Below are 18,507 nucleotides of genomic sequence, written 5' to 3'. Positions count from 1 at the left end.
TATTTTATACTGTTTTACTTAACAAAGTTCGTATACATTGTTTTTACTCTGGATCTTTCCCATTTCCTTTATCCACCCCTCCCTCTACCTATCACATTGTGTGATCGATCCTAAGATTAATCACCGCTCTGCACCACCCCCACCCCTGCCTTGGATCCTCATACATGTTCTACAATACTGGTCTTATACAGAATTTGTCCTTATGGGACTGAGTTCATGTAGCATAATGCTATCCAGTACCTCCCAAGTTAGGTCATAATTTACAAAATCTTTGCTCATGTGTTCTATGTAGTATTCCATTGTGTGAATGTACCATATTTTCTCAATCCATTCTATTGAGGTTGTATATTTGGGCTGTTTCCATGTTCTTGTGAGGGTGAAGAATGCTGCTGTGAACATTGGTGTACTTTCTTCACTTATGTCTCAGTTCTCATTCTTTCGGGGTATATTCCAGTCAGTGCAATAGCTGGATCATATGGAATTTCAGCTTTCTGAGGCAATGCCAAACTGCCTTCCAGAGTGGTTGTACCATTTTACAGTACCACCAACAGTATATGAGAGTTCCTATCTCATCACATCATCTCCAACATTTATTGCCTACTGTCCTGTTAAACTTGGCCACTACTACTGGAGTGAGATGATATCTCATTGTCGTTTTGATTTGCACCTCTGTTTTTGCAAGTGATTTTGAGCATTTCTTTGTCTATTGGCCATCCGAATATCTTCCTCTGAAAATTCTTTCCATGTCTTTTGCCCATGTGTTACCAGTCTTTTTCTTGTGGAGGCCCAGTAGTATTCTGTAAACTTTGGATATGAGACCCTTGTCTGAAATGGTACTGCCAAATATTTTTCCCCAGTCAGTAGATTTTCTTTTCACTCTGTTGGAAAATAGTTTTTGATGCATACAAGGATTTAATCTTCTATTTAGAAGGTCCCCTTTTATAATTTCTAAATTGTGCATTTCTGGCTGTATTTGGTGATCTCTTTATACCATAGACTAGGATGTCTAAGCTTGATCCTAGTTTGTCTCTATTGAACTTTATGGTTTTGAGCTTTACTCCCAGGCCTTTGATCCACCTTGAGTTGCTTTTTGCGTATGGTGTGAGATGTGGATCCTATTTCAGCTTTCTGTAGGTATCAGTCCAGTTTTGCCAGCACCATTTGTTGAAGGAGGTTATCATTTCCCCATTTGATAGGTTCTATTTCCTTGTCGAATATCAGTTGGCCATAGATAGTTGGGTCCGTTTCTGAGTTCCCAGTTCTGTTCCATTGGTCTGTGTGTCTCTCATTGTATTAATAACCATGCTGTTTTGGTTACTACTGCTGTGTAGTAGGTTTTGAGGTCAGGGAGTGCTATGCCTCCCAATTAATTTTTGTTTTTCAGAAGTGCTTTGCTTAGTTGGGGTCTCTTTCCTCTCTTAAATAAATGCAACAGTTTCCCTTTTGAGCTCTTTGAAAAATGAATTTGGTATGTGAATTGGGATTGTGTTGAATATGTAGATTGCTTTTGGTAGGATTGTCGTAAATTGAGAATGTTTTTCTGTTTCATTGTTTTCTTAGTAATAAAATGATGATTATGAGGAGGAACAACAAAATGCCCTGACATTTTACTGTAGTGCCTATACACCTCATAGGTGGTAGGAAGGTTCATCATTGTTAATATATATAATCGTGCCACTCTTTAAAAAGCCTTTATTTTACAGACTTTTTCCAGTATATAGATTTTGCTAAAAAAGAGGGCATATTTTATGATTCATTTTTTTCTTCTTAGAATATTGGTGAACATTTTATCAGGATTGCTGTGAGTTAAACTCATTTGAGGGCTCCTAACCACCCCTCTACCACCATGGCAGTGTTTCAGTATTTATTGTGATTTTTATAATGAGATAACCTGATTATTCTTCTGACATTTGGCCTTTCCTTTTCTTGGACCTAAATCTCTGGCATTCATCAGTTCTTTCTTTGCAATAAAGTCTTACCTTGGACTTGCTAAAAGATCCTTGCTGACAAAGCGTGTAATGTGACAGACTGCTATGTGAAAGATCGGTGGTTCAAATCCACCACTACTCCAGGGGTGAAAGATGGGCATTCTCCTTCTGTGAAGAGTTCTGCCTGTGGAACTCCATGGAAGGTCTTCCCGAGGGGGAACTGACTTGATAGCAGTGAGTTTCGTGTTTCTTGGTTTGGAACCTTCTGTGATCTTCTTTGGTTTGGTGGCTAATAAATCACTGATTCAGTAAATTGTCTGATACTGTTGAATGATAGCATTTGTGAAGATACAAACATAGGCCTTTGGAATTCTGGCTTTAGCTGGGTAGTACTGGACAGTTATTCCAGTCTTAAGAAATAAGGCCTAGGGTTTTGAGGCTTCAATAAAAAAACAACACCACATGGAGTTTGAATATACTTGGGTTTCAGTCTGTATTTCATAATTTCTAGCATAGTGATTTTGAAGCACTAAATAATCTTCCTCAGTTTTCATTTTTTAAATGCACTGCTTTGTAGTTTATAAAAATTAGGAAAAATAACGTCTTGAAAAATCTTGGCATAGGGCCTGGCAGATGTGGATACTATCCGTGATAGCTTTATTAATTTTGTGGTTGGTTCATTATATCAATTTATAAAACATGCTGAGGAATTCTGCTTTTTAGAACAGACACTGGGATAAAATAGTGATGTAGGATCTGTGACCAGGAATGCGGCAAAAAGCTGTGGTATTACAAATGCTTTTAGTTAAGCACTAATTTGACCATAAGTGGCCTTTTATTCATCTCCCATCATCTTTCTCTCTAATCATAGTTTACCTGGGAGAAAAAAAAAGAAAAAAGAGATGATTAAGGGGAAAGACGTTTTCCCTTCATTCCCTCCTCCTTCCTCCATCCATCTCCTATGCATTGAGTTACTACTTACCAAATATTGTGCTAGATACTAGGATTTCAAAGACAAAAAGAAATTGGGCTCCAGGGGCTAATGGTCAAGTTGAGAGCTTTGTGTGTAAATACATGCAAGGTTATTACATGCAGTGCGCAGGGACAACCACTATGCAATAAAAACCAAAATGTTAAAGGGGGAAATACTGGATCACATTGGAAGATGTGGAAAAGTGAAATGAACATGTGGAGTTGATGAGTGGCTGAGAGGATGTAAGGCGCCCAGGGTGCTGTTTGGGTATCAGTCAGGGTTTAACGGTATTGAGAATTAAACAGAAGACCATGCCTCGTCTCTTCAGGCAACAGTGAGAGTTCATTCATTAGTTTTTTACATTCATTGCTTTCGTATTCTATTACTCATCTTGCATTAAACATTTATTGTGTGCTTGCTGTCTTCTGGAACTGGGAGTGTAATGTTGAATTGTGTTTGCAAGAATCAGAATTCACACTCGGGCTCACTGTGGAGCTGGAATGAGGTGCCCGGAACCATGTGAAGGTGGAAAAAAATGAATTCCTGGGGAAGGAGACATTTGAGCAGAATCCTTTTTTTTTTTTTAAATAATTTTAATGAACATTTACAGAGAATTTGAATTTCCATTCATTGAGCAGAATCTTAAGGAAAGAAAACAATTAGTTCTAGAAGCAGAAGGAGGCTGTCCCCAAAGAGAAAGATGGAGAAGAGTCTGCAGTTAAGGTTGTTGAAGGCTTTTGATGTAAATGGATGAGAGAGCTCGGTGGTAGGATGTGAGGCTGGCAAGGGAGTAGGACCAGATAGTCAAATCTAAATGATTTGACGCCGGTAGACAACCATCTGCAGAGATGTGGCCAGCTTAGCTTACAAAAGGAAATAATCCTAAGTTTTTTTTATAAACTTAGAAAGTTATTAGGTATTTTGACAGAAGGGGCATCTTTTAGCTGTTTTCCTTTGGTGCAGTTTGTCTGGCATCAGGTGAACCGGGGTGCTACAAAGTTGATGATGCATGTACCCAGAAGACAGGCCTGATGATTGGCTTCTGAAAGGTCACAGCCGCTGTAAACTATGGAGCAGCCCTGCTCTGAGACATGAGTCCTTTTGAGCCAGAACGTTTTTGAAGTCATCTGACAAGAAATCAGGAATTGGAGGTTGATGCAGCCACTGACCCTTGACTGTGAGTGTCCTGTGAAGTAGCGGAGGAACTGCAGGATGCCAGTGTCCTTGTACCCAAGGATGCCTGTGACAGACGTGTCATTGTGGGCACCAGCATCCATGTGCTTTCTGAACCACAGGAGCTTGGGAGCTTGATTAATTGAAGTTAGCTCCGGGGCACTAAATGCCAAAGGAAGGGTGAGGACCATATGAGTAGGAGTTTCTCTGAAAAAAAGTAAAATAAACACACACACACACACACACTCTCTCTCTCTCTCTCTCTCTCACACACACACACTCTCTCTCTCACTCTGTGCCAGATTGGACTAATCATCTTGATTTGCCATTTTAGTTTTATTTTTATCATCATCTAATCAGTCTTAAAACAGTAAACTCTGTTGGAGTAGAAATATCATTGTTCTGTAGAAAATGACTGTGTGTGTGTGTGTGTGTGTGTGTGTGTGTGTGTTTCAGAAAGCGTCCAATTCTCAGTGTTTGGTTAAATAGCAACTGGCTTTATTTAATCAACAGGATGTTTTAACTTGATTGGACTTGAGAGGTTTTCTATAAGCTGCCAAAAAGTGAGTAGTGCTTCTAATAATACTTAAAAATTATGTGTTCTCATTTATCAGAAGTTAAAAGGGAAAACAAATTATTTTGGCTAAATTATACTCATGAGGATAATCCTTGAAAACAGTTTAAAAGTTAGAAGCAAGAAAGACTTTAAGAGGAAGTATAAAGCAAAGTAAGGAAGGAAGACTTAAAGACGAAGCATTAAAAATTGATCTTATGGTTGCTTCACTCACACATTGCTGTCCAACTCATGTTGGTTCCAAGGCATAGCTGACGCCCTCCATTTGTTAGCCTGTAAATAATCAGGAAATGTCCCATCATTTCCCACAGAACCACTAGTGGTTTTGAACCATCAGAAAGGCTCGGTTTTTGGCAAAGCACCCTGTGGACTATGCCAGCAGAGCGATGAAACCTGTAAAAAAGGATTAATTTAAGTAAAAGTTAACAAGGTGTTGCAGTATCCAGAAAAGATGGTGAGATCGTTCCCATATTTAAATTGCTTGTTTCTCCCTAGCCAGATTGTGCATCTCCAAGTTATGAAGTCATTGTAGGGAAGCCTTTCAACACTAATTCTAAACATGAACCACCAGCTCTGTTTTGCCTTTCTACATGACCACTCCTAAACATGGTCATTGCAGCATGCTGTTCAGTGGAACCATGTTCTGACGCTGCTGCTTGTTTTAAGAGGCATCTTACGTGGTGTGCCCCAGACAGCAGTCCCTTGGCAGCGGTAGGGCCTGGGGGAAATGCACAGAATCATGCTGGCTATTTTTGATTGGCAGCAGGTGCAGTTGTAATCCGAGAGGCAGAGCCTGGGACGGTTAATGATGGGTCTTAACAGACAGACAAGGAAAACCCAGAGCAGACACCATGGAGAGGGACTAGTTTTGAGTAAGTGGCCTTCAGTGACAGAGGCAGAAACGCTGGGACACTCAGAGAATTTGTCTGCTTGGTTTCAAACCCATCAGATCTTTTCTTCTTGGGCAGAGAGCTCACATGGTGCAGTAACATCATTGTGGGGGTGATGTTGTGTGTCATGGAGTTAATTCTTACTCATGTCCAACCAGCAGGTGACTGTAGAGCCACCCCGTAAGGCTTCCTAGGCTGTAATCTTTAGGGATTAAAAATTTCCAGGTCTTTTATCCTGAGGAGTGATTGGTGAGTTTGAACTGCTGACCTCTCTGTTAGTAAAGGACCGTTGTGCCAATTATGCCTCCCGTAGGAAGTGCAACCCATCCCCACTCCCAGTTGGTCTGACTCCTCGAAACTCTGTTATTAGTGCTGTTAAGTTGACGTTCAGAACTGTTAACTAATAGAACCCGGCAGACAACAGATCTGAACATTGGCCTATCCTGCTGATCCTCTTGATCATCATCTTGATCTCTGTCATGTTCAAGGCTACTGTGATGGTCACCCATCAGTCCATCTCCTTACGTGTCTCCTTCTCTTTCGCCGAGCCTCTTGATACTTCCTGAAAGTATGCCCAAAGTTAGTGAGACCACTCTTGCCTTGAAGGAGCACTCGGCTTTAGTTCCTTCAAGACAGATTTGATTGTTCTTTTGCGAAGACTGTTGAGCACGCCATGGACTGCCAGAGGAATTTGATAGGACAGAGCAGAGTGGTGCATCTTTCTCTCAAGGAGCCCCTGGAAGTTTAGAACCGCTGACCTGTTCAGTTAAGCTGAGCACCTCACTAAAATGCTATCAGGGCTCCTCTGAAGTAACTTTGGCTCTTTGATCATATGGTTCCTCTCGTTGTAGCAGTGAAGGTGATGTGTTTCAGGACAGAAGGAAATGAGGTGCAGTTCCTGGGAGGTAGGTGTGCTGGCACTGCAGTGCCCACAGAACCCAGAGGAGAGAGCCGTGGGCCTGCCGGGTGATGAGAGCAGTGATGATACCACTGCTGTCCTTTACCTTCACGGCTGATTAGGGGTGCGTACCCGCAAGCTTGTAGTTCACGTTAGGGAACGAGGACACAGCCTCCTTCCCTTTTTACAGATAAGCTGTGGTTGAGTAGAGGAAAAGAAGCCACAGTTCAGGTCTGTTGACTAATGTCCTCACACGTGTGAAAATAAACAACTGCATGCAGGTTTTGAAGTTGAAGACTTAAATTCAGTGTTAAATCCCCAAGGAAGCCATGAAAAAGCAAGTTGCAAAATTGATTCTAACTCGTGTGATTCCACATGTGTCAAAGTTGAACTCTGCTCCAGAGGATTTTCAGTGGCTGATTTCTTCAGAGTAGACAGCCAGACCTTTCTTCTCAGATGTTTCTGAGTGGACTTGAACCACCAGCTTTCCAGTTAGTCAGGAGGGACTAAAACCAAACCCACTGCCATTGGGTCATTTGTTATCATAGGACAGAACAGACCTGACCTTTAAGGTCTCAAGACTAAATCTTGACAGAAGCAGACTGCGTCCTCCTCCTTTTAAGGAGGTGCTAGTGGGTTCAGACTGCCGATCTTGTGGTTGATCCTCCACCACTCAGTTACACTGTGCCACCAGGACCATTTCAATTACTTTTAGAAGATCTTATGTGTATAATTCTGCTACTTGATTGGGCATTAAATTTCTAAAATGGAAAAATAACACTTAGCCAAGGAAGCACTTACTCGAAATAGTATGTGCTCTGTTGATCTCTGGTGGCCTATTGGCAAGAAGCTGCGCTGCAATACTAAAGGCACAAGGTTCAAATCCACCAGCTGCTCTGCAAGAGAAGGATGACCAGTCTCCTGTGTGATTTACTATTTCTGAAAACCTGCTGGAGGGTCAGCTATGGGTCAGTTCCTCCTCCACAGTACAAAACAGCATGTTGATCTGACCTTTCTTTGTGACGTTCTTGCAGCTTTGGAAGTTGTGAACACTTGGACTGATGCTCCTGTTTTTAATGATTAGAGTTCATCAGTAAAACTCTAAAAACCCATTGCTATCAAGTCAGATTCCAACTCTCAGTCACCACAGGGTTTCTAACCCTGCAAGTCTTTACAAAAGTAGACTGCTACCTCTTTCTGCAGTGGAAAATGTTTAGGTGTTTCTTCTCTAGCAGGGTTCCAGCTTTCACAAGTTTTATTGTATTTTTTTTTTTATTATCAGTGAGTAAATATCTTATGTGTTTACTAGCCCTTTATATTACCCGCCCCACTTCCATATTTGTACTATTGTCCATTTTCTTGATTAGGGGTTTGTGGTGGTGGTCTTGGTTTGCAGTCAGGACATTCAGAAAACTGTTGAGTGTGTATTTTAAATTGATCAGCCTTGTTTGTGGTGATGGTGGTGCTTGGTTAGAAATGCCCCATTTTTGTATAATCACATAATCCCCACCTACTGCTAGAACCTCAGGGGTCAGGTAGGGGAGAGAGTGACAAAAGTGTCTATGACATTGCTTGTTGGAGAAGTGGTTTAGGCATGTCATGAGGTTAGCGACTTCGGTTAATTTAATTTGGACACCAGTGCCCAGTGCTGTTATTTCTCTACTGTGGTACTGTTTAGTTTGTGTGTTGAATTCAGGAGCCTGTTTCACAGATTGGGTTTCAGCCGAGTGTGCGGCTGTCCTCTTATCTCCTCCCTGACCTTCTGAATCCCTGCTCATTGCTCCCAGTTGACTGCTGAGCTCCAGTGCCCAACACCTGTTACTTCCTGAGTGTGTCTCAAAGCCCTGCACTTTTATTCCAGCTGTGTAGGACTTTGAAACTTGCAGATAAAGGGCTATTTTCCACTTGTTTATCTCAGAAACCGAGCTGCACTCTGAGGCCTCTTATGGCTAACTTGCCCTTAGCTTGCTCTTAATAGCAAACTTAAATGCTGAGTCTTAAAAAAAATAAACAAAAAAACAAAATAAAAAAACCACCGTAAAACACCTCTCACTTCAGAAAGTATTTTTCCCCCTTCACTCTAGCATTTGAAATTAAATTGTATGTTAATAAAAGGAGAATGTAGTATAATGAAATGAAAGTTTGTTCATGGTGAATATACTTCGTGCTGTTCTAGCCAGCTCCTTATACCATCTTGGAAAGGTTCTCAAACTCCTTCTTCACGAATGTGAGAAATGGTGACACAGATCACAGGTTGCAGGTTGGTTTTGCCATGTTGCAGGTCCTAAGATCCTTTCTGAGCCCTAGTTTTCTTACCTTCATCAAGTGAGGATAGCCTAATACTGTTTGTGAAACCTTTTTGTGTATGAACTGAACTGTCTGAGAACCAGATAGCTGTGTGAGTTTTGAGAACTCTCAGTGTTTTGAGGTTGAAGAGCAGATTCTTTGCATTTGTTCACTAGAGGGGCTTTGGTTTTGCGTTTTGGATGAGGCAATGTGGCTGTCTCCCAACTGGGGATGAACGTGCACTCTTGTCTTGTTGGAAGCACCCAGGCAGACCTTGACTTCCCCCAGGAGTTTTCAGGGTATGCTAAACATCCCAAATCTGTATTCTGGAGTTTCGGCAGTGTGGATTTTCCCCTCAGAGAACTTGAAGTGGTAACCAGCAGGCTGTGGGGCACAACCCCTCTGTGATGGAGCCCTTTCTCAATTTTGAATGGGCTGCTTCCCTTTCTAACCTGGTGAGACTGGGCTGGGGGGCTGATGCCCTGGGGGAGGTTTCGTTCATGAGTGTGTTTTCGATAATATGGGTATTTTTGTGTGATTATGAATTAGCCTGAACATCTTCTAACAACCCAATTCCACTTTGATTTTAACCATTTGTTTGACAGAGCCTGCAGTTCTGCACTGCATGGTTAATTGTGTGTGCCTGTTTTTTTAATTATGCCACACATAGTTTGCAACTTTGATTCACTTGAGATCTTTGTGCTTTCTGCTCTTGACCTGTTTCCAAGGACATAGGAAGTGTGAGTTCAAGGTTGTTGGAGAGCCACTGACATGCAATACATGACTTTCATTTGTTTCTTTTCCTCCCATTTAGATTACTGCCTTTTAAATTAAGTTATTGCTTTTTTACTTTTATCAAACTATTATTAGGAATTTAATCAAAACAATTTTTATAGACAAGTGATATTTAGCATGGTGCTATGTATATTGACTCATCTTTTTTAACTAAATGGAGTAAAAAAATTTGTAAGCTTTAGAAATAATTTAAATATTTTTACTTTGGGATAAATCTTAGTCATAACTTATATTTTAATGTTTCTTGAGCTACATGGTGTGAAGATGACTTGGAAAATGTTTTTAATACTTTAATTTGAAATGTGCTACTTTTGATAAATTTGAAAATACTGTTTAGAATTCATAAAAAATATAATAGAGGAAGACCTTCAAGGTGGATTGATTCAGTCACTGGGATAACACGGGTAGGTGTGTCGGAGACAGTAAGATTGGCAAGGGATAGCTGGGTTCGGGCTGTTGTACATAGGGTGGCTATGAGTCGCAGGCGACTTGATGGCACATAGCAACAACAACAACAACAACAACATATTTTAATATAATTGTATTTAACATGATGGATTATTTTCTGACCACAAAATAAATGTCTAGATTTAAAACAACAACAACAACAAAACCGACCTCCTTTAATATGGTATTTTTTTCCTCTTTGAATTTTTGAGAAAAATTCATATCATAAAATTATATCTGTGTTCCACAAAAGTTAGTAGTATATTGGAAGAAGAATGCCTGTCCAGTTAAAAATTACATTACTGCCTTAAATTATTAGTGCGGTTTATAATGTTGAGTTTTCTTAGCAGTAGGAAATACCTCCTTTGAGCATTTTTTCAGGAGAGAAAATGCTCTCTTAAAAGCAGGTCGTGTTGTAGCAAGCTGCCTGTGCGCGCCCTGGGTGCTGAGCAGCCGGCCAGGACGCAGTGATGACTGATTTTTGAGTCTCAGTTGGGTTTTTGTTGAGGTATGTGTGAGGATTAGGCACACCCTCTCCTTTCACAGGCCTTTCCTTGTTGCAACAGATTCTGTAACTTACTTGTTTGCTGATGCAGCGTTTTCAGAAGTAGGCAGTTCAGTGTGGCCCCGGGCAAAAAGCTTCATCTCTTTACCTCCCCCTCCACCCCCCAGATTTAGTGGAACACTGTCAGGCAGGAAGGCTTCACCACCAAGCAGTTTCCCAGGTTTATTTTGAAGGGATGGTAGGGGAGCCGAAAGGGTACATTTTTCAGAGAGGGCAGAAAATGCTCATGGAGATACAAGCATGTAAGGAGTTAGTTGATTTCAAGGGATGAGATAGGGCAGAGGAGTAATTTAGTTACACTGAACTGAGACTTTATCCATTTAAATACAGTGGTTTTCAGTTCATTTCAATTGATGTGTTGACCTAGTCCATTGACCCAAATGGGAATGGCAGAGGGTTCAGGCAGTGTCAGCAAATTTGTGTCCTGTTAAATCCAGTAGTCTCCTACAGATAGAATGCAGTGCCTTTCTTTTCAAGGAAGGTGGCTTCATTCTCACTAACACAAAATGATTTTATGGCCTTGCATTTTTTTAGTTTAGTGGTTGAATAGATCCATTTGCCTTTGTTTTTAAAGAACGCAAGAAATTTGAAGTCAGGAAACTTTTATTTGTACTTGAGTTTTAAGAACCTGCTTCTTTAATTTGTTTTACCATATACTTAGTTTGTAAGTATCGGGATAAATATGAATATTGAGCAAGTTGAGTGAGACACTAAAAAGAGAGATATTGTGTGTGTGTGTGTGTGTGTGTGTGTGTAAAGCAAGTATAAAGCAAACCTAGTGGAAAGCTCTGGTGGCAAAAAGCTGCACTACAATCCCAGAGGTATGTGGTTCGAATCCACTAGATGCTCTGCTGGATAAGGTGGGGCAATCTTCTCCCCTACCAGTCAGATCCGATTTGATGGTACCCACACAAAAAATAATAAAATTTATGAAAATAGCACCGACGAATGAGTTTAGATTCTTGGTGACCTCATGTTAGAGAGTAGCGTGATTCCATGCTATTTTCTTGGTTGTCATCTTTATAGAAGAAGATTGCCAGGCCTCCTTCAGTGCTACTAAGTGGGTTCAAACTCCCCGCCTCTAGTTAGTTATTGCTGTTGTTGTGGACCAAGAGTCATGAACCAGCCCTCCAGCGGGTTTTCAGAGCAAGTAAATCACATGAGAAGAGAGTGTCCCCCTTTCTCCTGCAGAATAGCTGGTGGAGTCAAACCATGTATCTTTGTGTTGGCAGCACCATTGCTTATCACTGAGCCACCAGAGCTCCCTGTGGAGCACAAACTGTCACCCAGCAGCCATGTAGACTACTGGTCCTCGTCTCTCCTTGTGGGCCAGCTGTGTCCTCTGCTGATCTAGATGCAGCACGGGGTGGAATGGAGAAGGGAAAGGCTCACTGGCTGTGAATGTCACTGGGCACATCACCAATCAGTCAGCACTTTGGAAGTATGTGTGGAACTTTAAGTCAGGAACTGCCCTGTGTCTGTGAACTTGGATATTTTGAAGAGAGGCACTCAAGAGGAAATCTTGAGACATTTTTAAGTGAAACATTGAGGAGGAAAACCTATGAAATCATAATTTTCATCCTGATATTCAGCACGAGAAGACCGTCATCTGGATTAGGTACACCTTTGTATCTAGACGGACATTGTTGCTCTTCAGCACTCTGGAGAGGTCCATGACAGCAGATTTTCCCAGTGCAGTTCCTCTTGATTTTCTGACTGCTGGCGTTAAGGATGTTGATTGTGGATCTGAGCAAGCTGTAATTGCAAACAACATCAATCTCTTTGCCATCTATTATGGTTCTTCCTATTGGCCCAGTGATAGGAATCTTTGTCATCTTGATGTTCAGCTTCAATCCATATTAAAGACTACAGTCCTTGACCTTTTGCAGCAAGTGCTTCGTGTCCTCTTCAGTTTCAACAAGCATGGTTGTGTCATCTGCATATCATAGGTGGTTAATGAGTCTTCCTCCAATCTTGATGCCGCACTCCTCCTCGGAAAGCCCTGCTTCCCAGATAATCTATTCTGCATACAGATTGAAAAGGTACAGGGACAGGATACAACCCTGATGATACAATCCTTTCCTGATTTTGAATCATGCAGTGTTTTCTTGCTCTGTTCTGAGGACTGCTTCTTAGTCCAAGTATACATTTTGTAGAAGCATGATCAAGTCTTCTGGGATTCCCATTTTTCTCGCAGTTAGCCACAATTTATTGTGATCCACACAGTCAAATGCCTTTGCATAGTCAATGAAACACAGACATTCTTCTGGTACTCTGTGCTTTCTGCCAAGATCCATCTGACACTGGCAATACTATCCCTTGTGCCACAACCTCTTTTAAATCCAGCTTGTATTTCTGGTAGTTCTCTGTCAATGTATTGTTCAAGTCACTTCTGGATAATCTTCAGCAGGATTTTGCTAGTGTGTGATACTAGTGATCGATAATTTCCACACTCTGTTGGGTCACCTTTTTTTGGGGGGGGATGGGAATAAATATGGATCTGTTCCAGTCAGTTGGCCAAGTAGTTGTCCTCCAGATTTCTTGGCACAACCTGGTGAGTACATGCAGGGCAGCATTTGTTTGCTGAAATATGTCAATTGGTATCCCATCAATTCTTGGGGCTTTATTTTTGTATAGTCCTTTAGAACAGCCTGCACTTCCACCTTCATCAGTCATTGCCCCTTGATCATATGTTTCTTGAAATTCTTTTATGTCACCCAATTCTTTTTGGTACAATGACTCTCTATACCCCTTCCATCTTCTTTTAATGCTTCCTGAATCATTCCGTATTCTGCTCATAGCATCCTTAAGCATTGCAACTCATGGCTTGAATTTATTCTTCAGTTCTTTCAGCTTAATGAGTAAGTTCATCCCTTCTGATTTTCTGACTCCAGCTCCTTGCACATTTCATTATAATATTTTGTCTTGTCTTCCTTAGTGGTCCTTAGAAATCTTCTAAATTCTCAATTACTTGTTATGCCTCAGAGAGTGGGAGAGTGACTAAGGATGACAGAAGAAAAGGGTACCTTTGAGTTGTGGTGCTGGAGAAGAGTCTTGAGCATACATACCATGGACTGCCAAGAAAACAAATTGGTCTGTCTTGAACAGAGTGAAACAAAGTCTCTCCTTGGAGTCTAGGATTTTGAAGCTCTGCCTCACTAACTTTGGGCATGTGGCCAGAAGAGATGGTCCTTGGAGAAGGACACCATTCTTGGAAGGGCGGAGGGACAGTGCAGGAGAGGGAAGACCTCAGATGAGATGGATTGATAACAGTGACTTGGGCGCTGGGGGTTATTATGTCAGTTATTGAGACTGGCTCAGGACAGGGAACGATTACAGCTGCTGTATGTACAGTTGTTATACATCGAATGAAACTCAACCAGTAACATTCTGTGACAGGTTTGGAAGCAAGAGTGGCATCCACTTCCTAGACAACATTCCTCCAGAAACTCTTACCAGCTTTGATAAGTGTCGATAGTTATAGAGGAGCTTTAGGCCTTTTGTTCATAGGGTCGCTATGAGTCATGCTCTACTTGAAGGCAATCAACAACAACATTCAGCATGAACTAAGCAAATTTTGTATGTTTCATTTTGAGGCTTGGCATTTTGAGGCATGGCCTCTGTGAGAGAAGGAGAATGTGTATTTGCTACTCTATAGGCATTGTCGATGTGTCTTTCTTACTGATGGAGTGTATGAGCCAGAGTGGAAATAATTAGATAGGTAAAATAAATAGTTAAATAGAAGCCACAACTTTCCACTTAATTTGAGATAGAGTAGGCTTGTGGATTTTAACTGAAAATAAGAAAAACATGACTCTTAGAGATTAACCAAAATATATTGAATAGCCTAAATATTCTGTTAAAGATCCAAGTTGTGAAATACAGTTTAAGAACTATTTGATTTGAAGATGGGATATGTGAAGTTTCTATTGTTTGTTAGGATAGAGAGGTTTAACTGTGTAAAAGTCTTTTGTTTAAACTCTAAGCGTAAAGCTTGTTTAACAGAAAGTAATTTCTGTGTACTGCCCACTTTGGAATAGTCTTAAACACTAAAATAATACAAGGGAGTTGAAATTAAATCAGAAGTTAAGACAGATAGGCTTAATCACTCCTATTGCTACCCTTCTAATAATTGAAACAGGTTAGCAAAATATTTTTCTAAGTATTAGCTTCCCTTGGGAAGCTTATGTATTGGGCTTGGTGTCTAGGTAGAGAGAAAAAGGTCTCAGACATTTTTGTTAAAAACTTTTTTGTTATGTTACAAAGAATGCACCTCAGTTAAAAATCTAGTGAACTTGAGATATGAGGCACTGATATGGTGCAGTTTGCTAGCTGACTGGCCAAAACTGTCCACTCTGCCTCTTGCACTCTGATTTTCATGCAGCCATGAGAGAGGTCAAGGCTAACACAGAGCATGTGGGCCTGGATGGGTGACTGAGTGGGCAGGCGAGGCTAGCCAACCTGAACACGTGCTCAGGACTTGGGACTTTAGCCCTAGTCTCTGAGGTTCTTTCATTTGTGACATGATCGTAGTGTCTGAAGGTGGTATTAAAAACTTTTATCTGTGTGCCCTCTAAAAGAATCTAACATTTTACTTGCACTTTTGAAATTTATCACATACAATTTTGTAGGATTTAACTAATAACGGAGACTTCAGTTTCTGGTATATTGTAAACATTTTCCTTTCCATGCATTCAAGCAGAATTAAAATACCTTAGTGATTTGGATCGCTACAGCTCTCTGGCAGTTCAAATCCACCAGCCCATCTCGGGGGAAAGCCAGGCAAGCTCCTGCAAATTCATGGAGGGTCAGCTGTAAGGTAGGGCTAATTTGAGGGCAGTGAAAGGATATATTTTGAAAATGAAATACATGTTTTACGTTTTCTCTTTTCTAAAACATTATTTGTTGTTGCAAATATATATAGCGGAACAAATTCCAATTTCACAAGTTCCCAATGTCCAGTTTGGTGACAGAGAGGATATAGTGCAGGGCTGAGTAGTGTTTTGTTCTGCTGTGAGTCAGGTCTCGATGAGTCTAGTCTGACATGATCAACACCCAACAGCAACTGGAACTCGGGTCTTCATAAGCATACTTTTAATAGTATTTTCTTGCATTCTTTTTTTTTAAAATTTATTGCATTCTTTTAAAGGATTTGATCCTAAGACAGGATAGTGTCCTGCTTGAATGTCTTAATAATTTTATTTATTTATTTTTAACAAAATGTGTTTATAAACTTACATGTGCCTACAGAAGAACTTCCGGAGTGGCAGAGAAGTGATCTCTAAAAATCTGCCACATCATGAAAGTAATGAGCACACCAACAAAAATGCTCAAAATCAGCTTTTTTAGAATTAAGGAAATGAACCAAAGCTGTTAAGTAATTTTAGGAGTATTTTCAAAAAGGAAAACTTAATCACAGTAAAATAATCTAACTTTACTATGTTTTAATTTGCCCTCTTTTCCCCCTTTCTCCCAGCTCGCTGTGGTAGCTTTGAAAACCTGTAGTGTAATTGTTATCAGAGGGGGAAGAAAGTATTTGGATCTGCTCCAGAATCTCCAACTCCAGAGAATTGTTACTATTTGACATACTTACATAGATGCTCCCTAGGGAGCTCTAGTGGCCAAGTGGGTAAGGAGCTGTGCTGCCAACCCAAAGACAGATAGTTCTAATCCTCTAGCCGCTCCACAGGAGAACGATAGTCTTCTCCTGTACCATTTACAGTCTCTGAAAAGCTCCTAGAGGGTCAACTGTAAGTCACTTATGTCTCGAGAGCGTCTCAAGTACTCAAGTTGAGCATCTCAAGTTGAGTAAATGCTCCCTAGAAAAGCTTTGTTCTTTTTGTCTTTGCTTCATCTGCAGCAGAAGTTGTCCATTGGGAATACTCGGCTTTTGAATGTTTGTTGAAAACAACCAGTGACACTTGTTTAACATTACACCTGACTGAGACATTGATACTAGTTGAGGCAAACAAGAGGCGGCCAAAATATATTGTTTTGTGTTGTGTTTTTTCTGTTTTGTTTTGTTTTAAGAGAAAAATACTGGGAATGAAATATAGGAATCTTTGAAAATCTTTAACATATTAGTAAGAGAAAAGACTGGAGAGCCCCGATTCTCATTGTGGCTAACATGAGGCTCTCTATAAGCAAAGAGTGAAGGCTAAAACAAGTTTGTAGATTACCAGTGTGCGTTGAAGACTGGGAGATATAACTCTGGGGTATTTAAAGAAATAGGTCCTGTCATTTTCTGCTTCTCTCTCCTCTCAGATTCAAAAAAACCTCTTTTTCTGGGAATGCTTCAGGGTGCACGTGCTGCCCAATGCGGCCTGAGGAAAATTGTATGGCAGGGCTGTCTCCTTTCTCAGTACCTATTCAGCCTGTCATTCAAGGACCTAGGCTTTATCAAGAAGAATGTGGTATCAAAATTGGAGCAGCAAACAGTGTTATGCAAATGACAAAGCCTTGCTGAAAGTGGATTCAAGATATTTGCATCTCAGCATGAAGAAAACAAAAATCCTCACTTCTGGGCCAATAGACAGCATTGTGATAGATGAAGAAAAGATTGACATTGTCAGTAATTTCATCTTACTCAGGTCCCAAATCAGCACACTTAGTACAAGCAGTCAAGAAATCAAGAGACATGCTGCATTGGGAAAATCTGTGGTCAAGGACCTCAGTTTAAAGACTAAGGTGCACCTGAGGAAGCCAGGGTCTTTTGAGTTACTTGCTATGCATCTGAAAGTTTGACCGTGAGTAAGGATGACAAAAGAATTGGTGCCTTCAGATTGTAGTCTTGGAGAAAAGTAGTGAGTATCCCGTGAACTGCCAGAAGAACAAACAGATCTGTCTTGGAGACAGTGCGGCCAGGGTTCCCCTTGGAGGCAAGGATTGGGAGACTTTGTTTCACATACTTTGAGCATGTTGTCACGAGGGGCCAGTCCTTGGAGAAGGACATCATGCTGGGAAGGATGACAGGTCAGTGAGAGAGGGGGAGACTCTCAGGGAGATAAATTGACACAATGACTGCAGCAGTCAGTATATTGAAGATGAGACGGATGGTACAGGATAGGGCAGAGTTCAGATCTGCTCTTCATAGGGGCTCTGAGTTTTACTTGACTAGATGACACCTCACCACAACAGTCAGTGAGGAAGCTCTCTGATGGCCTAGTGGGTAAGGAGTTACACGGCTAATCCAAAGGTACATAATTCAAATCTTCCAGCTGTTCTGTGGGAGAAAAATGAGAAGTCTCTTTCTGTGCAGTTTACAGCTTCTGGAGCATCAGCTATGAGTAATTTCCACCTTTATGGCACATAACAATTGTTTGAGCAGAGACTTCAGTGACCACCACAATATAGAATTTGTATTGACTCATATTGACCCTCTGTTGGGTTCCCAGACCAAGGGAAGCCATGAAGCAAACAAATGTTAACAACCAGTAACAACAACAGAAGACTCTGGAGTGGAGAGTGAGTTTTATTTTTAGAACGGACATAGTATATTATTTAAATGTCCAGTTTCCAGTGAAAAATTCAGTTACACAAACAAATTAGAACGTGTTACATAGGGGAAAAAAGCAGTCAGTAGACACTGCCCTTTTAAGAGCTCAGATACCAAACTTAACAAGATGGACTTGAAACCTGTTGTTGAGAAATATATTCAAAGAACTAAAGGAAGCATGTCTGATGAATGTCTAAGAACATGTCTAAAGGACTTGCAGATGATGGATTTGTTTTAGACATCCTGCACTTTGGTGGGGATGGGTTTCCTGAAGGCATTGGAAATGTAATTCTGAACAGAACTTAAGGTTGCCGTTTCCTGTCTTCACATGAGAATGAGTGGAGCAATTGTAGGGAACTCCAGGGTAAAAGAATGCAAAGGGAAGAAGAGAGGGGAAAAATGCTGCTCCTAATTTATTTTAAAAGAATATCCCACTTTTCCAAAAGAGTAATTTAAAACCACTTTAATAAAACCTGGGGTACT

The 18,507-nt window shown here is 40.7% G+C and overlaps 1 protein-coding gene across 1 annotated transcript in view; it reads left to right on the top strand.

Annotated features, from left to right (window-relative positions):
* HECA (headcase homolog (Drosophila)) overlaps positions 1-18,507 on the top strand; it is a 72,757-nt gene that overhangs the window by 16,312 nt on the left and 37,938 nt on the right. The window contains exon 3 of the mRNA XM_006885000.1: positions 6,390-6,443. Within this exon, the coding sequence (XP_006885062.1) occupies positions 6,390-6,443 (54 nt within the window). The remainder of the gene's footprint in view (positions 1-6,389; positions 6,444-18,507) is intronic.

Source organism: Elephantulus edwardii, unplaced genomic scaffold (assembly GCF_000299155.1).
Source record: "Elephantulus edwardii isolate Elephantulus edwardi_28Jun2011 unplaced genomic scaffold, EleEdw1.0 scaffold00039, whole genome shotgun sequence".
NCBI classification, from domain to species: Eukaryota; Metazoa; Chordata; class Mammalia; order Macroscelidea; family Macroscelididae; genus Elephantulus; species Elephantulus edwardii.
The sequence above is the reverse complement of the archived record's forward strand: the minus strand, read 5'-3'. Positions and strand labels throughout refer to the sequence as shown.